Source organism: Scardinius erythrophthalmus, assembly GCF_964197995.2.
Source record: "Scardinius erythrophthalmus genome assembly, chromosome: 4".
In the NCBI taxonomy this organism is placed as follows: Eukaryota; Metazoa; Chordata; class Actinopteri; order Cypriniformes; family Leuciscidae; genus Scardinius; species Scardinius erythrophthalmus.
This window is the reverse complement of record NC_138224.1, coordinates 2,803,179-2,824,750: the sequence shown is the minus strand read 5'-3', so window position 1 is coordinate 2,824,750 and position 21,572 is coordinate 2,803,179. Positions and strand designations below refer to the sequence as shown.

Here is a 21,572-nt window from a genome sequence, read left to right as displayed (position 1 = left end):
GATACGCTCTGTGAAAGCCAGCTTCTTGTTTGCTGTGACCCCCCCAAAAAAACATGTAGGATTTTTACCGTGTTGCCTTGATGCCAATGCGAGCCAGAGCTAGAAACCAACCGGATCCCTTCAGCACCGTCTCTCATGGGTGAAGAAGTGCTTCCATGTGGAGTTTCTCCAATCCATCCACGCCGAGGAGAGAAAACGGCCTGGGATGAGAGGATGTTCGTGACATGTTTTGCCTTTTCCCATTGCACATCAATCATTAGAGATTATTCTATGGAATTATTGACACAATAATATATTTTTTCAAGTAAACTGAATGAGTCCGATTGCAATTGTAATGTTTCTGATCTGAACCCCTTTGTCTCTATGGCTCTTTGTTTTGGTCCAATAGTGCCACAAAAAAAAACTGTGTACTACAGTTCATCAATAATGTTGAACTGTAACTGTATGAAGTATTATTATATTCACGTCCCTCTTGTAGAAATTAATGAATGTTACCATGGCATAGCAGTGCAATTTTTTTTTTTTTTTATATATATATCTTTTTTTATATTTAATTTGTATTTTTTACTTTTGCATTTTTTTATTTATTTTTGTTTGTGTTTTATTTTTGTTTTCATCTTATTTTCATTCACTAGGCTGATTTTACAATGAATTGAGTGAGATTACTACGGAAGCTTGTTTCCGCCACGGAATAAAACAAATTTTTATCTCGCAATTCTGACTTTATAACTCGCAATTCTGAGTTTATAACTCGCAATTCTGACTTTATAACTAGCAATCCTGAGTTTATAACTAGCAATCCTGACTTTAACTCACAATTCTGACTTTATAACTCGCAATCCTGACTTTTACTCGCAATTCTGACTTTATAACTCTCAATTGTAAGTTTATATCTCACAATTCTGACTTTATATCTCGCAATTCTGACTTTATAACTCGCAATTCTGACTTTATAACTCGCAATTCTGAGTTTATAACTCGCAATTCTGACTTTATAACTAGCAATCCTGAGTTTATAACTAGCAATCCTGACTTTAACTCACAATTCTGACTTTATAACTCGCAATCCTGACTTTTACTCGCAATTCTGACTTTATAACTCTCAATTGTAAGTTTATATCTCACAATTCTGACTTTATATCTCGCAATTCTGAATTTATAACTCGCAATTCTGACTGTATAACTCGCAATTCTGACTTTATATCTCGCAATTCTGACTTTAACTCGCAAATTTGACTTTATAACTCGCAATCCTGACTTTATAACTCGCAATCCTGAGTTTATAACTAGCAATCCTGAGTTTATAACTAGCAATCCTGACTTTAACTCACAATCCTGACTTTTACTTGCAATTCTGACTTTATAACTCGCAATTGTAAGTTTATATATCTCACAATTCTGAATTTATATCTCGCAATTCTGACTTTATAACTCACAATTCTGTCCAATCCTGACTTGAACTTGCAATTCTGACTTTATAACTCGCAATTGTAAGTTTATATCTCACAATTCTGAATTTATATCTCGCAATTCTGACTTTAACTTGCAATTCGGACTTTATTACTCACAATTCAGACTTTAACTCGCAATTCAGACTTTATAACTCACAATTCTGTCCAATCCTGACTTGAACTCGCAATTCTGACTTTATAACTCGCAATTGTAAGTTTATATCTCATAATTCTGAATTTATATCTCGCAATTCTGACTTGAACTTGCAATTCGGACTTTATTACTCACAATTCAGACTTTAACTCGCAATTCAGACTTTATTACTCACAATTCAGACTTTATAACTTGCAATTCTGAATTTATAACTCGCAATTGTAAGTTTATATCTCACAATTCTGACTTTATAACTCGCAATTCTGACTTTAACTCTCAATTCTGACTTTATAACTCGCAATTCTGACTTTATATCTCGTAATCCTGAATTTAATTCGCAATTTTGACTTTATAACTCCCAATTCTGACTTTAACTCGCAATTCTGATTTTATAACTCGCAATTCTGATTTTATAACTCGCAATTCGGACTTTATTACTTGCAATCCTGAATTAAACTACCAATTCTGACTTTAACACGTAATTCTACACTTTATAACTCGCAATTCTGACTTTATAACTTGTGATAGTTTATATCTCGCAATTCTGACTTTAACTCACAATTGTGAGTAGGCTGTCACGCAATTCTGAAAAAAAGTCAGAATTGTGAAATGTAAACTTGAAATTGCGAATCGCTTTATTTTTTATTCTGTGGCGGAAACAAGCTTCCATAGATTCTAACTGTCAGATGGTTTAATTAGAATTGTTGTATTTAAAGCTACTTTCTCGGTTACACATTGATCTCAGAAAAGCGCAGTTTGTTTTTTTCTGTGAAAGAGAAAGACACTCTGCTTGCTTCCACCTAAAGGAACACACCTGATGCAATATGAATTATTTCTGTAATAATCTCCATACAGTCAGTCTGATTGGATCAGTTTGTGATATTGTGTGCAGTCTACTACTTTGCCATTATTAGTGAATGTCATCGCTAAACCGGTGGTTTGTCATAACACTGCACAATCAGCCCTGTTATTGAGGTTATTTCCATCTTTAATCTTGTGTGAGACGTATGTTCATAGATGTATTATAGCGACACCTTCCCAGCCGTAACAATTGTAAAGATTTCGAAGGCCTTATTTTTATACCTGGACTCATCAGAGGCATTTCTCTCATTCCCGTGTCCTTTATACAGTGTGTGTCCTGTTGGCCCATGTGTTCTCAATGATATAGATGTGTATTTTCAGGTTTGATGATATTTTGCATTTCAGCTGTTACAGAAATACATTTTTCTTACCTGCTTCACTGCGTTCTTGATTTGTATTCAAGTGTCTGTGCCGAGAGTTTATTTATTTAGTGTTTAGTCTTACAGAAGAACAGAGGGGCTTAAAGCTCTGCTATCTATCTATCTATCTATCTATCTATCTATCTATCTATCTATCTATCTATCTATCTATCTATCTATCTATCTATCTATCTATCTATCTATCTATCTATCTATCTATCTATCTATCTATCTATCTATCTATCTATCTATCTATCTATCTATCTATCTATCTATCTATCTATCTATCTATCTATCTATCTATCTATTTTTTACTTGGCATTGCCAGCTTATAATCACTTCTTTTTTTTTGACATTCTATTCATATACAATTTCGGATTCGATTAATCTAAATATTGATCGTTACTCTTTATTTGATCTATTATCTCTAATAAATAATAATAATAGGCCTATAGTTATATTAATAGTATATTATTATATCGATACTATGTAATTTACATAGTATAGATATAATAAGAATAGCCTATTATTTGTAGTTCTAGAGTAAATGTGAACATGTATTTACTCATCTCACTTGCACAAAAACACTTTCAGTACTCCTCAAAATGAATAAAAATAGTAAAACGCAAACTCAATGTTACGCAAATCTGCAATAATTAAATATACTTAATTTAAAAAGTATACTTTATGCATTTAATCTCACTTTATTAAGCAATACCTTTGCTGCTGACCTTCAATTATTCATTAACCATACTAATAAGAAAAATGACTTTATTGTAGTAGTATAACTTATATTGAACTTAAATATAACTTTTATACTAGGCTATTAAAACAATAAAAAAGTAATATTTTAATAGAAATATGGAAAGAACGAACTTTTTACATTTATAAACAAACTTTTTGAGTCCATTAGAATGACCTCTAAAACAGTTAAAATGTCGAAATTTTCTTTATTAGAAAGGTTAAACTTTTAAACTGCTTTAAGTACGTTTATTTGCAGTGGCATTTGTGTGATAGTCTGATGATCAAATGCTGTAGCTAAATGTGTGGATTGCTGATAGCGACTCGAACCCCCGAGCTTGTCGGTCCAGCCCGGATCTTTAAGCACTAGGTCACGGACCCTGATAGATCTCCAGTGTTTGCTCAGCAGCGCACGTGCATGTGCTGGAGACTCGCATTCATGCGCGCGGAGGCGTCACACATCATCCAAGAGCTCGTAGAGTCGAAGTATCTTCCGGGAATCTGCGGATTACATCGGTAAGAACACCTAAAAGCTTCGTTTTAAGCCTCGCGACCTTTGATGAAGCGGTTTACGTGCGTTCTAAACGCGCAAAAGCGTCGCGTTTCCTCCCCGAACGCGGTTGTTTTGCAGAAAATGGCGTCATGGTTTTGTTGTTCAGCCTGTGGATGGCGAAGAGACGATCGGTTTCGATTCCGCGCGTGATTATAAAAGGTGTAACTAGTTTATTAGATGCGGATGACTGTTGTTAGCAACACGGTTTGTGTTTTGTTGTGATATTTGTCATGTGTGAGTCAGGAGAGCGCGCGCAATGGCGCGAGGCTCTCCAGCGCCGCGCGCAATGACGAGCAAAGCGCAGCGCGTGCCTGAGGTTCGGTTCCGCGCGGCTGGATGTTGATGTGCTGGAAAGTTTATTTTCCGTGTTTGATAACGTTTTCATGCTTTTTCATATGCGTAAATCGTCCTTTGTGGGTTTAAAAACGCGTTGTACTTGGTTCTTCCTTGTGTCTGTCTCGTCAGCGTGAACTTTGGTAGTTTCAGATTGTGGATGAGGTTTTAAAAATACTGATAAAATATGTTGAAGTGGCCGTTTGGATAGCGTGACAACATTTTTACTCAAACAGAAGTCAAAGTATCCGGCCAAAAACATACAAAACGTTTCTACTTAGTAATTTTGAACTTAGTTTAATGTTATACAAGCTTTTGCAAAGCAACAATTTCTGAATGTCCTCGCTATGTAGGGTTGTCTCACCAGTTGTTTATCTGAAACTGGTACACGAAAACCGCATTAAACCCACTAGAACTTGATTTTATTGGTGTTTAACATTTAAAGACAGATGTTCATAAAGTGATTGTCTGCTGTTTCTGACTTGAGCATTGCCTTGTAAATGCAAGATTCCATGTGTACATTTTCTATAGCACTAAAGTACAGTACATTCTCCAAGATAACACTTAAGTACAGTAATGCAGAACAACTTTTCGGACTGGCAGTCTTCAGGAGATTTTGGCTGAACATGTTAGTGAAAAGGCAGATGTAATGACCAGTGTTGGGGAAAGTTTCACAATATAGCGAAACGAATGTGATGTTTATCGAAAGTAATTTTTGCTTATTAGTTTGGTAAAATTGTATCATCGAAGGTCAGCAGCAAAGACATTGGTTAATAAAGTGAGATTAAATACATAAAAACTTGTGTTATTTAACATTTAGTTATTGCAGGTTTGCGTTATTCTGAGTTTGTTTCACTATTTTTATTCATTTTGAGGAATATTGAATCTGTTTTTGTGCAAGTGAGACGAGTAAATGCCTGTTCTCATACAATAACCATCATGTTCACACACATTTTACTCACGATTCCTCTCAATGCGAACAGGAGAGCTGTCAGTCAATACATGGGAAAACAAAGTAACTCGAGTTAAAAACGTAACTCAGATATTTAGTTGTAAATCTACAAGTAATGTATTACTAGTTACTTGAAAAAGTAATCTGATTACATAACTAATGCGTTACCCATAGTACGGGATTGTTGTGTTATATTTATGTAACTTTTAGAACAGATACTTCTTCTAAAGACACCAACTTCAGTTTACAATCATTGAGTATTGTGAAAAAGGTGTCATAGTATTCAGACGCATATTTCGTACGTGTATGCGCAATAGTATGTCTCATCACCTTATTTTATTACAGAACTGAAAGAATACAATACAAACAACATCTCGCATTAAAGAGCATTGGAATTACACAACGTTTAAAATATGAAATATGACTAAAGTCTGTTTTGTGAGGATTAAAGGTTTGGGCAAATCTTATATTAAACAATAATGTTCGCATTTTTTCCATTTACGATCATCTATCTATCTATCTATCTATCTATCTATCTATCTATCTATCTATCTATCTATCTATCTATCTATCTATCTATCTATCTATCTATCTATCTATCTATCTATCTATCTATCTATCTATCTATCTATCTATCTATCTATCTATCTATCTATCTATCTATCTATCTATCTATCTATCTATCTATCTGTGTTTAAAAAGTGGCTTTTATTTACTTTTAAGTATCAACCTTCAGTTATTGTCAAGACTGAGAGCATTTGTTGTTGGTTTTCAACCAAACTCCAGCAGAGGGCGACACTTAGAGAAACCAAACCTGTATGACGTTTGTTTTTCAGTGGAACACAAAAGCAGATGTTTAGCAGAATGTTCCTGCTGCTCTTTTACACACACACTGAAAGTGGCTTTTGAGCTCCAAAAATGACAAGAAGAGCTCCACAAAACATCATAAATGTAGTGTGTATGATTTGTCTGTTGTATTCCAAGCCTTCTCGTGTTGCACAGCTTTGTTTGAGAAACTGACCGGAATTGATTAATTGAAAATCGGCATGAAAATCATGATCAATATTCACTTTCATTATGAGGGAAAGAACAGATTAGACACTCCACTTTAAATTTATCCTCATGTATTTTTAAAGAAATTCCAGTTCTGTTGTTCTTTTTCTTATTTTTACATGTGTGGGGACTTTTGTTTGTTTGTTTCCATTTAGCTAGTTATACTAGACCAGCAGTTTATCAGTATAAGTAGTTTGAAATCGTCTAGCCATGAAAAAGCACTCATCTTATAACATTACGCTGTCAATTGCTGCCACATTTCAATAACAGTGTGTTAGATGGCTCTGGCTTCAGTCTGAGGGTTTACTGTTAGTGAGTGTGTTTGTGTAGGATCTTATACAACCGATATTTGTAATTCAAAAGCAAAGGGAAGTGTGAAATAGACAGGGATGGAGATAAAGAGACAGGCGCATGTTCAGTGCGTTAAAGCAAAGTTATGATCAACAAACATACTGACAGATGCAATCAAAATATATACAAATTGAAAACCCCCAAGGGTAAGTCACAAATGTGTCAGTCAGACTTAATTATTAAATTTAGAAATAATATAAAATTCAAGCTAATAAAACGAAACATTATGAACATGTATTTTAGTTCCCCTCATTCCACCAGAAATCCTTTAATGTATTGCCGTTCAGAACAGGAATGAAACAAACATAAATTTTAGTTGCAATCATTATAAACAACATGCATTATAAAGGGCATTGCATATAGACTGGAAACTGTAATTACATTTAATAAACATGCATTCAGTATTATACATGCAATTTAACAATTATAGTTACATAAAACTGACATTTATTGATTTAATACGTGCTGTTATCCAAACCGGCTTCCTAACGAACAACACAGCACAAGTGTTCCCTCTGAAATGTACCATGCAAAATACACAAGTATATAATATTTGCACAAATATAATTTAATCAATAATATGAAAACCATTTGCTAATATGTTTATACATTTATATATCTGTGTGTGTGTGTGCGTGTGTGTGTGTGTGTGTGTGAGAGAGAGAGAGTGTGTGTGTACATGTTTTTCTATCCCGTTGGGGACTTAAACCTGAATGCACACACACTCATGTCACTGTGGGGAAACAAGCTTATAAATCATACAGAATGAGTTTATTTGAAAATGTACTGTACAAATGCAGAAAGTTTTGTGTGATGGGTAGGTTTAGGGGTCGGGTTAGTGTGTGTGAGTGTGTGTGTGTGTGTGTGTGTGTGTGTGTGTGTGTGATGGGTAGGTTTAGGGGTCGGGTTAGTGTGTGTGTGTGTGTGTGTGTGTGTGTGTGTGTGTGTGTGTGTGTGTGAGTGAGATGGGTAGGTGTAGGGGTTAGTGCGAGTGTGTGTGAGTGATGGGCAGGTTTAGGGGTCGGGTTAGTGTGTGTGTGTGTGAGTGTGTGTGTGTGTGTGTGTGTGTGTGTGTGTGATGGGTAGGTTTAGGGGTCGGGTTAGTGTGTGTGTGTGTGTGTGTGTGTGTGTGTGTGTGTGTGTGTGTGTGTGTGTGTGAGTGAGATGGGTAGGTGTAGGGGTTAGTGCGAGTGTGTGTGAGTGATGGGCAGGTTTAGGGGTCGGGTTAGTGTGTGTGTGAGTGTGTGTGTGTGATGGGTAGGTTTAGGGGTCGGGTTAGTGTGTGTGTGTGTGATGGGTAGATGTAGGGGTCAGGTGTGTGTGTGTGTGTGTGTGTGTGTGTGTGAGATGGGTAGGTTTAGGGGTCGGGTTAGTGTGTGTGTGTGTGTGTGTGTGTGTGTGTGTGTGTGTGTGTGTGTGTGTGTGTGTGTGTGTGTGTGTGTGTGTGTGTGTGATGGGTAGGGGTCGGGTTAGTGTGTGTGTGATGGGTAGGTGTAGGGGTCGGTTGAGTGTGTGTGTGTGTGATGGGTATGTGTAGAGGTCGGGTTAGTGTGTGTGTGTGTGTGTGTGTGTGTGTGTGTGTGTGTGTGTGTGTGTGTGTGTGATGGGTAGGTTTAGGGGTCGGGTTAGTGTGTGTGTGTGTGTGTGTGTGTGTGTGTGTGTGATGGGTAGGTTTAGGGGTCGGGTTAGTGTGTGTGAGTGTGTGTGTGTGTGTGTGTGATGGGTTGGTTTAGGGGTCGGGTTAGTGTGTGTGTGTGATGGGTTGGTTTAGGGGTCGGGTTAGTGTGTGTGTGTGTGTGTGTGTGTGTGTGTGTGTGTGTGTGATGGGTTGGTTTAGGGGTCGGGTTAGTGTGTGTGAGTGTGTGTGTGATGGGTTGGTTTAGGGGTCGGGTTAGTGTGTGTGTGTGTGTGTGATGGGTTGGTTTAGGGGTCGGGTTAGTGTGTGTGTGTGTGTGTGTGTGTGTGTGTGTGTGTGTGTGTGTGTGTGTGTGTGTGTGTGTGTGTGTGTGTGTGTGTGTGTGTGTGTGTGTGTGTGTGTGTGTGATGGGTTGGTTTAGGGGTCGGGTTAGTGTGTGTGTGTGTGTGTGTGTGTGATGGGTTGGTTTAGGGGTCGGGTTAGTGTGTGTGTGTGTGTGTGTGTGTGTGTGTGTGTGTGTGTGTGTGATGGGTTGGTTTAGGGGTCGGTTCAGTGTAAGAAGAGAGCATATACAGTTTATACAGTATAAAAACCATTGCGTCTATGGAGAGTCCCCACAAAGATAGCGAACCTGACTGTGTGTGTGTGTGTGTGTGTGTGTGTGTGTGTGTGTGTGTGTGTGTGTGTGTGTGTGTGTGTGTGTGTGTGCAAAAAAGCCTACTGTACTTTAAAAAACGTGTCTCTGATCGCTGTCCTTTATTGTCTTGTCAGCTGGATTTCGAGGTGTTTGTCAGGACATCTCTTCTTTGGAGTCGCTGGTCATTGCTCTGCTGTTCTCTCCATCTCCACAGAGGCACGTCTGAAGCGGTTCAGAGATGGAGGAAGCCCGCTCGACCCCAGCCAATGAGAAGTCTTGTCAGACGGATGACATCACGGGTGAGGCCGCTGTGCCCGGCCCTGACCATGCGAGCAAGACGCTAGGTAAACTTTCACTTTTTGGATCTTAAATGAATAATACATGCAAATGTCATCTATGACCCTTATTTTAACTTGACCAATGGGATCCATTCTGACCTGTCCACATGATTGGACATAATCCGAGACGAGAGTAGTTGCATTTTAATAGCGGCCCGTCCACTCTGATCCTTCCCCATTAGAGGATTACAGCAAATTCCTCCAATGCCTGCTATTGTCCTTCACTCAGTAGGGGCCACTAGAGTCTGTGACCCTTACAGAGGTGAGGTCACGCCCCATCTCTCACACACACACACACACACACACACACACACACACACACACACACACACACACACAGGGTGAAATGGTAACATTGATTGGTCTGCTCTTTGCCCCTGTTATAGTGGCCACGCCCATGTGATGATGTGTGCATTGGGGCGGGCTCAGGGGAGGGGCTTAAGTTGTAGGATATAGCAGTTTTACTTCCTGTTTACATTCTTTTTCTACTAATAGTACAACTGTTTTCTTTAAAACCAAAGAAAAATAACTTGTTTTTTTCTACCTCACCGCTGTTTTTCTATTTAGCTCATTTCCCTTGAATGATCTCAGCAGTGTTATTTTAATATTATTTATATACTGATGTATATAAGTGAGTGCTGATTAGTATTTTGAATTGGCTTTTATTTTTATATTTTCACTTTTAGTAAATTTGTTTAGTGCTTTTGTCATTTTATTTCTAATTTACTTTTTTAAAAATTGATATTTTAAATTAGCTTTTATATTTTTGCTTTTTAAAATAATTTTAAAGTTTTATTAGAATTCTTTTATCTGTCATTTTTTTGTTTTAACATTTTTAATTAGCTTTTATATTTTCCGTTTTCATTATAATTTAAGCTTTAGTAATGTTTGTTATTGTAATTTTGATTAGTTTTGTTTATTTTGAATAAATTGAATATTTGTATGCTTTTGTAAAAAAAAAATTATTTGTTTTTTTTGTATATTTAATTTTGCTTTAGTTTATTTTTATCCCAGTTTTAGTATTTTAGCAATTTTAGTACTTCAACTTTAACATAGTTATTTATTTATTTAGCTTTATCAGTTGCCCAACAAAACTAATATCATCTAATATTAATATATTATTTTATTTCAGCTTAATTTCAGTTACCGAAAACCGATTTTTAATAGTTTTACTTATAGTTATAACAATAACAACCCTGTCATGTACTACTTTCAGGAAACTAGTGAGTCAATCAAGTGTTATTTACCAGCCAAAACCAATTTTTCTTTCACCCACCATTTGACAAGTGCTAAACTTGGACCCTGGCTCTAATGTACAGACTGAACGGTCTGGTGGAAACAGGCCATCAAACCAAAAGCATCAGTCAGCGGTGTTGAAGTGCAGATTGTAGATGGCCACCCCCTCACCTAGCGGTCCTTATATTGGCAGATTTCCGGCCATTCCTCCAGGAAAATCCATCACGCAGACATAAAACACCTGCAATTTAAGGCGAGTCTCTGAGGACCTCTCTAAACACACCGCTGGGTTCCAGCCATAAACTCCCCAGCATCCCCATCATCAATCTCTGGCTGATTTGGTCGCTTTATCCACAGCTGTGTTCATGCACCGTATTTTACACACGATTGATTTTCCACCTCCTCATGTAGTGAAGAGTTATTGTCTCCCACTGTGTATCTGTTCCCATATAGCTCTAGTGACGGACAATGCTCTTTAAGAGGCGTTTTAGATAACAGCTCCATCTCTAGATATTGAAGAAAATGGGGTTTTTGTTTGTTAAACTCGCCACCACGATAATACAACCTTAAAGGGGTGGTTGATTATGATTTCACTTTTCTAACTTTAGTTAGTGTGTAATGTTGCTGTTTGAGCATAAACAACATCTGCAAAGTTACAACGCTCAAAGTTCAAAGCAAAGGGAGATATTTGCTTTTAAAGAAATTGTTTTTAAGGACTACAACAAACAGCTGGTAGAGACTACAGGACATTCCTCCCGGGTTAGTGACATCACCAACCCTAAAATTTACATAAACCCCGCCCCCGGAACACGATTTATAGATTATCAAGACAGAATATGCTAATCAATGACTAGAAGATAACCACACATAAGCTTCATAAATTCATCAACTCATAAATTCATGAAGCTCCGCCCCCTGTGCCGGGAGCAGCAGCTCATTTGCATTTAAAGGAACAGACACAAAAATGGTGCGTTTTTGCTCACCCTCAAAAAGTGAAAATTTTAACATGCTATATAAAAATATCTGTGGGGTATTTTGAGCTTAAACTTCACACACAATCTGGGGACATCAGAGACTTATTTTACATCTTGTGAAAAGGGCATTATACCACCCCTTTAAGTTTGAGCAATAATAATACTAGTGTTATTTGCAAACTTCACTAATAAAAGTATTTTCTGTTATGTTCTCCACAAACTAGCGCTTCATTAATCACAACCTTGAAATATTGGCAAACGTAAGAGATATGATCTGATTTATCCAGTGGAAAAATGCGTGTTAAATCAAGGCTTTTGTTTCAGAGCCAGACGCTTTCGCAAAAATACTCATCTAGACAGCCGCCATCAATAATGCAAACTTTAATAAAGTCTCATTTAGAAAGCACAAGCTGAACCTCTGAATGGATATGATTCATATCAGTGAGATCTGCCATCCAAAACATACTGGCAGGAGCACAGCAAACTCGACTTCAGATCATCATTTCTGAATAATGAGTTTGTCTGGGGAGAATTATTTAAATTGATTCAGCCTGACAGACTGTCATAAGTGTTAATAAGAGAGATAGGCAGTATTATAACCGAGGCTCTTGATTCACTGGATGTTTATATGATGCAAAGGAAGGACGTCTTTCATTTGCATCACACTTTCCTTTCTTTTCCCTGTTCACACCGGGTATTAAAGGAGAATTCGGTCAATTTTAACATTGAGCTAATTTTTTTTAACATTTGGAGTGCTGTCAATACAGAGAACAACGGCAAAAATCGGTGTTGCCTACACCGAGTTATTCTATTTTTAAAATTTGCACCCTGTTGACTTCAATAGGGCAAGTACTAAACCTGCTTTTAGCCTCTTAACATCCTTGATGTGTCATTACATGTGCACAGCTAATGTGAGTGATTCCTTCTGAGTGAACACGAGTGAATCTGATTGCAGTAGATGTAAAAGATATGTATAAAAATGATGTTATTTAAGCCAGCGCAAATACCTGTGTTTACATCCTGTTTTCAGGTGAAGTCCAAAGTAGTCGATTGCCGAGTTCACGCGCGTGATCATAGGTAACTAAACCAATGTGCGTGAACTCGGCAATCGACTACTTTGGACTTCACCCGAAAACAGGATGTAAACACAGGTATTTGCGCTGGCTGAAATAACATCATTTTTATACATATCTTTTACATCTACTGCAGTCAGATTCACTCGTGTTCACTCAGAAGGAATCACTCACATTTTCTGTGCACTTGTAATGACACATCAAGGATGTTAAGAGGCTAAAAGCAGGTTTAGTACTTGCCCCATTGAAGTCAACAGGGTGCAAATTTTAAAAATAGAATAACTCGGTGTAGGCAACACCGATTTTTGTCGTTGTTCTCTGTATTGACAGCACTCCAAATGTACAAAAAAAATGAGCTCAATGTTCAAATTGACTGGAGTTCTCCTTTAAGATGTGTTTTTGGTCAGGATGATCAAATCTCAAGTGGACGACACTAAATACAGGTGTAAACGGGGTCTAAAACAATCAAATCAAACTCTATACGGATGGCGCAATTTATCTGGATAGGTTTTTCTTTCTTTTTTTTTACGATGACAAGCCGTAATGAAAACAAGCCTAAATTAAATAGGAGTAACGAGGCTATTTTTAAAATGTCCACTTTTGACCACTTTCAGAGGTAGTCGAAAACACATTGCTTTTGTAGTGTAGACGCCAAAGGTGTCAAGTAACGATGTACAAATACTTTGTTACCTTGCTTAAGTAGAAATTTTGGGTATCTTTACTTTACTGAAGTAATTATTTTTCATCCGACTTTTTCATTCTCATGCAATTATCTGGACTTTCTACTTCTTACATTTTAAAAATAGCCTCGTTACTTCTATTTCATTTCGGCTTGTTTTCATTTCGGCTTGCCATCGTTAAAAAAAGAAAGAAAGAAAAACCTATTCAGATAAATCGCGCCATCCGTATAGAGTTAATTTGATTGTGGTTGGATGAGAAGTATAAACATATACCATTCCTTTTTTTTCTTTTTTTTTGAACTTTTCTTTTTATTTCCTTTTATCAAGTGCAGTACATGTACTTACCATAGTAATAACAGTAAATTATGCACAATTACATGCAACTAACCCTCAACCAAACCCTAATCCTACCCTAACCCTATAGTAAGTACATGTAGTTGCTTAATATTACTCAGTACTTAAATATATAATTACACTGTAACAATGACAGTATGTCACAAATGAACTTTCTGATGGTACAGTAAGGTGTCACGGGTGAGTCTACAAACAGAATAGCAGTCCATAGATATCTTTCATCCTAACCATAATACATGTGAGGTAAGATCTTTAACATACACCATTCCGACACCCTATTGGTTTGTACATGATCCATCACACATGCATATGACACAAACCACGTCACACTCCAGCAAGGACAGAGCCAGCCAAAAAAAGTTTGAAGTTTGACTTTTTGCACCATTACAATACTTATAGGCAACTATTCATCATATCTTCCACTCAGTAGTACACATATGGTTCTTTAATGTATTTGCATTGTACTAAAATGTGGGTAGTGCACTATAGGCCTCTAAGCTTTTGTCCTTAATGCTATTTTTTTTCCTTACATTACTTTTACTTTTATAATTCAGGTAGTTTTGAAACCAGTACTTTTACACTTTTACTTGAGCAAAAAGCTTGAGTTGATACTTCAACTTCTGCAGAAGTCTTTTTAAACCCTAGTATCTATACTTCTACCTGAGTAATGAATGTGAATACACCTCTGGTAGACACTCATGTGGTCGAATGTGTTCGAACAGCAACAAAAGACCATCTACTGATCTAATGCGTAAACATTGTGGGAAGAGCTCTATCCACGAAATGAAAGCTGTTTTTCTGTTTTCTCCATGTAAATCATGTGTAAATGGTGCAAGTTTATTTCATCCATTGGAAAGATCTGAAAAGCCCTTACATTTACCCACCCGTAGACCCATAGACCTCGAAGAAATCAGGACAGAAGTGGACAAAAGAGACTGATTAAAACACCAGGAGTGAACAGGAATGTGTCTCGCTCGTCTACTTGTGATCCAAAACACATCTTAATACCAGATGTAAACCTCAGGCCTCAGTCAGTGACTACATTAGTGGAGTAATGTAGGAAATACATCATTTTTTTTTTCGTACATTCATTTTAATGTTTATTCTGCAGTTTCGTCGTCTGCCGCTTTAAATGCTCAAGCTCTTCAAAATAAATAGTTCTGAAAGTGATTCCAACTATATATTTTCTCTGCTCCGTTATCATTATAGTTGTGGTTTGGACTCTGCTATCCTTTTTTTAAAACTATATCGTTACCATTAAAGTTATTGTCTTTGGTGTGAACGGGCATTAAAACTGTTCTAAGTGCAATAATGATTTGATGTAACAATGATTTACTGTAACACTGTGTCCTAATTACATGCGACACGAAGGTTATTTTCCATGTTGATCAGAGTGTTTGTCCTAACCAGCCGTGATGGCGACACGTGACGATTCTATATTAAAAATGGTTTCTATTTTTCTGCGACGTCGCGCTGGAACAACAAACACAAAGTGTGGCGATGATAATCTCAGGCAGTTTATGTGCTTTATCTAATGTTAAAAGCGTGTAATGTGACTTTGAATATCATTTAGTGCTCCAGCTTTGTAGCTGTAAAAGCAACAATGGATAATTCACCTCAGATCTTGAAATTAAACAAATGGAAACAAGAACGTTCAAACTGTGAACAAACAAGTGTATTATTTGACAAAGATTGTTTTAGTAACTCAGTAGCCTATGTGTATGAATAATTATTAAATGGTGTAATATTTGTGAATTTGATTATGTTGCTATCCATTTTCTTGCGAGTGCCGTCAAGATTTCCCTCTGGTGCCGCGAGACTCCGCCCACACGCTGTTCTGATTGGCTGACTCCGCCCACACGCTGTTCTGATTGGCTGTGGGTTTTGATTGATTTTTACGCATCTCGCAGTCGCATTGCGTCTAGTGTGGACAGACAAATTATTTGTCGCTGGAATCTTATCGTATCGCCGCGTCTGGTTAGGACACAGTGTAAGAATACTCTGTTTTTCTGTTGCAGTTTATTCCACAGAACCTGGAGATCCTGCTCTGCTACAAACACAGCTGCTCACATCCAAATCTGGCATCCATCAGATCATTGAATGTTTCCGCACAGGTGCTTTGTGTAACCTCACCTCTACTTCATCTCTTTGTAATCATAGTAGAACAATTCATTATAATGAAATGGAAAGTATGTGGAGCACCGTTGTCTGACTCGACACAGAATCTCACTGACTCCTATCACTGTCCTCTTGTGGTTATTTGCAGGCACTGCACAGCTCAAACACATTCTCCTGAAAGAGGTGGACACGATCTTTGAGTGCAAACTCTGCCGCAGTCTCTTCCGTGGCCTTCCCAATCTGATCAAGCACAAGGAAATCTATTGTTTCACTCGAATGCCTGAACCTGATGGTTAGTATAACAATGCCTTTCTGCTGTTCATTCAATCCCCAAAAGACCAGCGTTGAGTTTGCCATGATATTTCTTCATTGGCTTGTGGAAATAAAACGTAATTATGTTTTGGTGACAGTGATTCTGTCCGTTCCGTTTATTTTCCAGCATCTAATTGTGCAACATCTTATTTAGTGTTTGTGCTACTGTACTTTTAAGAAAGACTTCTATTTAATTTGATTGTTTTAACTATACGTTTACTAACACATTTTACACTGCCATTAATCAGGGTGTCAAGATACATTATTGTATGCCGTTGATCCTGTTATGGTTGTGATCAGGGTCATCAAACTGAACAAAAATTAATTACACAATTAATCTAAATTGATAGCTACCGTCGTGATTAAAGTAAAAGTGAAAATTAATGAAAAGGCATTACATTTAGTTCCTGTTTTTTAATTATTTTGAAAAAGTAGGCATTTTAAAATGACCCTAATCTCATAACATTATGCAAATATTCCGCCTTTGAACAGAATATAGCCTCAGTAAACATCAGCTTCTGTTGCGTTTGTTGATGTTGTTAACTTTTTATTGGTTACATCATGCCTGTTGTGTTCTGATCAATTGAATCAGCTGAATAAATATAAGAATTTGGCATAAAAGACAACTCTAATACGTTTAATAATGTAATTATTAAAATTGCCCTTACAACATTTAAAAGAAATGCCTCTGAAAATCAATTACAATTTAATAGAAAAGTTCATTTCTTACCCTGGTTGTGATGTTATAACTGAATTTGATATCTGAACTCATTTTTGCAGGTTAGTTTGAAATGGCTTGAGGTATCTAGTGTTATAGTATTTCTAAATAGTGCTCTTTAATATCAAAAAAGCGTTTTCCGTGATACGATCCTGTTAACTAACATCTAGTTCCGGTTTGTCTTCTAGACCCCTCTGGAGATGACAAAAAAAGCATGAAAGAACTTATTGAAGCCATCTATTCCTGCTCGGATAAAGAGGAATACGTTCTGAAATTTGAGCCGATTGCCAGCAACCAGAATGCCGTGTATCAGTACCTGTCGAAAGAAGACGACCTCCCACCTTCATCCCAGAGTCCCAACCACATGACCTCAGAGAGCTGGAGACACGACCCCTCCAACGACCAGGTCCGGTTAGATGAAGCGGAGAAGAATTGCATTGATGACGAAGATGAAAGAGAGAACATGGACAAAGGAGAGGAAGATGCAGAGGAAAACATGGAGCATCAGGATGAGCCAATGGAAGAAGACTCGGACTCCTGCAGATGCCTCCTCTGCAATAGGACATACAGGGTTCGAGGTCACCTTAAGAGACACCTGCAGACTGTTCACAAGATTATATCCTCCGGCTCCTCAACCAACTCTACTGATCCCACGTCCGAATCCAAGAAAATGGTCAACGGGAAAGCTCCAGACAGTCCCGGCTCCTCCTGTAACTCCCAGAGCCAGAAGAGCCCTAAAGAGGACAAGGTGCCGTCCAAAGCCGAACTCTCCGCGGGCTTCGACTTCAAGTCGCGCTTCTGCAAGCTCTGCAAACGATCATTCAGCTCCGTGCAAAACCTGGAGAAACACATCGAGCTGCACACGGACAACGGCACCGACTTCTTTGTGAAGTTTTACAGCTGTCCGCTCTGCCGTTACAAGACGCGCCGCAAAAGAGACGTGCTTCGCCATCTCTCGGACTTTCACAAGAAGAAGTCCTCCTACATCTGCCGGATCTCGTCGTCGCTGGAGAGCTACGCCGTCAAGAAGCCGGCCGAGGTCGTGTTGAACAAAGAAGACGCGAAAGATCAAGGTCGAGAAGAAGTGAAAGTCCAGCACAACCACACTTCACCATATCCGACACGCAGGAACCTGAAAGCACCTGGAGTGATGCGCAAGACCTTGAAGACTGGGAAAGGAGCCAATAGCAAGAAAGTGAAGGCCGGTAGCCCCAAAGGGAGTGTGAATAAGAAATCTCTGCATGTGTGCAGCATCTGTGGACAGAGCTTTAAAAAGGCACGGTATCTAGGGTTGCACAAGAGAAGCCATCTAAAAACCGCAGCAAGGAGCGCAGGGATCAGAACAAGATCGAAGGTCATGCTTTGGTGAGTGTATCTCCTAAAGAGTCAACATGTCAACACAAACTGCAGGTTATTTTTCACAATACTTTAAGTTATTGAATAAAATGCAAGTATTTCTTGTTGCTTTGTCCACCAACTTTGTATTTTTTTGTATCTTGCAATGCTTTCTGCAATTACATTCTTGACCAAAAAATAAATAAATAAAAAGCATGCAATTCTACCTTTGCATTTGGCTAAAACATCTCAGAACCCAAATTTGAAAGCAGAATTGCATGCATTTTTTGACAAGAATGCAATGAGCTGATTGGCCTAATCACCTCATTGTATTCTTGTCAAAAAATGCATGCAATTCTGCTTTCAAATTTGGGCAGAACATCTCAAAAGGCAGATCACTTAATTGCATTGCATTTTGCAATTGCATACTTGACAAAAATGCATGCAATTCTACCCTTGAATTTGGCCAAAACATCTCAGAGGGCAGATCACCTCATCGCAATGCATCCTGCAATTGCATTCTTGACAAAAAAATAAATAAAAAATGCATGCAAATACCTTCCTTTGAATTTGGCCAAAACATCTCAGAAGGTAGTAGTATTACGCTGCCTACATTTAGGCTCAAAATCAGAAGTTGTCTAGGTAGGAAGCTCACTAGTGTGTGTGCAGTTGTGTCCTGTGCTTGCATGTGTTCGTTCTGCCTCTGAACTTCGATGGTGAAGTAGACGGTGTGTGTTGTAGCGGTGTGTGTGGAGAGAGTGCTTTGATTGGCGGATTGTTACTGCAGCCTTGCTGCTAATGAATAAGAGAACTCCCAGGGTGGACTTCCAGCACGGGAGAGTGAAGCATGGATGCCACTACAAGGCCCCGGAAATCAGGCCGGCCCGGTCTCACCTCGAGGTTTAAAGAGCCATGGGGGGGGCTTCTTTAAGAAGCAATTAAGATAACTCACCCGTGTCCTTGGAAACAGGGCTCGTATTAATCACAACGCTCTGTCACAGGACCCGAGAGACAAGAGAAGCTCTCTGATCATCAAATAAGGGTGACGGGGTTGCCTTGGGTATCCATGACCATTCTTGACTTGCTTTTTCCCCGTTAATGCTCCATTTTCTCCCCGTGGTGGAAGTCCATATGTCACTCTGACAGTTAGCATTTCACTTGTTCCTTTGGGTCTCAGTCCTGGTGTTTGTCTCTGGGTTGCAGTAAGTTACATCTAACAGGAAAACCCATGAAGGCTGGATTACCAGCTGCTCCCAGTCCACATGTGGCAGAGATACTTACGCAATAAACTGGTTACCTACGCAATAAATTAGTTACTTAAACAATAAACTGGTTACTTACGCAATAAACTAGTTACTTACTTTAATTATTTAATTAATTAATATTAAATTCAGTGTTTGGTAAGTTACTGTAAAAATGAATTAATTACTAACTACTAACTACATCTTCAAAAAGTGACTGTACCAGTTACTCGCTCTAAAAAGTATTTCTTCGTTTATTTCTTTCTAAATCCCATATCAGCCTCGCCCAGTTGAACAATACAAGGATAGAGATGAAACTGCTCCTGTAATTCTGTCAATTAAATGTGTTTTATATAGAATTGTTCTAGTCTATACAGTATTTAATGCGATTACATCAGAAGTGACTAGAATTAAATTAGTGAAAAATGAAGAGTAATCCCTTACTTTACTTTTCAAGAGAAAATCAATTACAGTAATTAACTATTTAGTAATGCATTACACCAAACACTATATATTATATTATATTACATTACATTACATTACATTACATTATTTAATTTATCAGTATTGTTCAATATTTCATTTTGATTGTCCCTCTCTTATATCTTATATTTAGATGAACTTTAAGTGAGCATTAGAAAAGGGGAAAGGAACAATAATTAAATAACACTAAGTATAATCTTTCGAAAATCTCAAAAAAGAAAAAAAAATATTCTGTACATTTATAGTGTCGTGATGCCTAAATTCACTTGTAGAATTTATAAACTTTTATTTTTTGTTTTTAATTTATTTAGAAAAAATATTACAGGACTTACATAATTTAGTATTTTGGCTACTATATATAATAAAAATAATAATATATTACTAAATAATAATAATACAAGTATTTTAAAGTGTTGTTTAACTGACCATGATGTAACTTACAATGAACTCCAAGACACTTCAGATTTCACAATATTACTATAGTACATGTCCATAAAAATCTATTTTTACCATGGTACATTTCTGGGACATCATGATAACTTTCTATGGTTCTGCTTTGGTGTCTCTCTCTAACTTTCCTGTCTCTCTTTATTAGATATTTTCTGACAGCGACCTGGACTTCTGGCAGCGACGGTGGAAAGACACACTGGACAGTGGAAGTGACAAAGAAAAGCCCAGTTCTGTACAAAACAAGACTTTAAACAGTTAGTAGGGTATAAGAAACCCTCGGAAATGTGTGTTTGGGCTTTCCCGTCGTCCCACACACACATATTGGAGAATGTAACGGTACAGTATTCTCAGCTGTGCTCTGGTATCTGTTTACCACTCTCGAATGTAAGAGGAAATATATATTTATATTCTATTCCCCTGCTGACATCAATAAGATTTGACATATCCGTCCGAAATCGGCCAGGCGATTGTTCCAGGGTCCAGTTGTAGTGAACTGGCCTCAGGCGGAGCTTCAAGACACACATGCTCTTGTTGAACTCGGCCGCTGGACGCTGGTGATCGACTCCCATCAGGCTCATTGGTATTCAGTGATAAGATCTGGATGTGTTTCTTCTCCATCACTGGACACTGAAGACCACTGGAACGGCATGAACTCGGACTCCGCCTCAGTTATATTAAGGGAACGGGATGTTTTGTGCTTGAACACACACATGCTCTGGGGAAGACGAGCAGTTGTGCTTGTGTGAACTCTCATTAATTCTTCTGATATCAGTTTTAGATTCTTCGTATGTTATTTTACGCTCTTCATTTGTCTGTTCACATAAAAAAAAAAATGTGAACAGGTCTTCGGATGCATTCACTGTGCATATCTGTAGATTCTTTGTTTAACCTTATGGAGACTTGACGGATAGAAGTTGGTAGAAGTGTTATTTCTAATTGTTTTTATTTTTCTGTTTTCTTTGTATTGACCAACAATAAACTGAGAAAATTAACATTTTTTTCCTTTCTTTGTCTCAAATAATGAAAAAAAAGTTTTAAGTGAACTTTAAAGGCATTTTGTGTTCTCATGTAACGGGATTCTTTTTTTAATTAAAATTAGCCTAACACTTCACTCTCATTCTATATATGTATATAAATGTATTATTGATTATAGAAAGGCTAAAAGATTATTTTAAATCC

The 21,572-nt window shown here is 37.6% G+C and overlaps 2 protein-coding genes across 4 annotated transcripts in view; both read left to right on the top strand.

Moving 5' to 3' along the window:
* Positions 1-2,838, top strand: part of atxn7l1 (ataxin 7-like 1) — a 35,041-nt gene extending 32,203 nt beyond the window's left edge. Inside the window, exon 11 of the mRNA XM_081364058.1 lies at positions 1-2,838. This exon is cut by the window's left edge and continues 1,856 nt beyond it. The gene's annotated coding sequence lies outside the window, so the exon portion shown is untranslated.
* A 997-nt stretch (positions 2,839-3,835) lies between these two features.
* znf800b (zinc finger protein 800b) lies at positions 3,836-21,380 on the top strand. Of its 3 annotated transcripts, none has more exons than XM_081363859.1 (6): positions 3,836-4,082; positions 9,296-9,425; positions 15,755-15,850; positions 16,003-16,146; positions 17,073-18,249; positions 20,539-21,380. In XM_081363859.1, coding segments are annotated over exons 2-6 (1,524 nt in total). In that variant the 5' UTR covers positions 3,836-4,082; positions 9,296-9,319; the 3' UTR covers positions 20,540-21,380. The 3 variants fall into 3 exon arrangements, with proteins under 3 accessions (XP_081219985.1, XP_081219986.1, XP_081219987.1); XM_081363860.1 differs by having other exon boundaries at positions 3,910-4,082; positions 9,216-9,425; XM_081363861.1 differs by lacking the exon at positions 3,836-4,082 and adding an exon at positions 4,175-4,278.
* Positions 21,381-21,572: the final 192 nt, after the last annotated feature.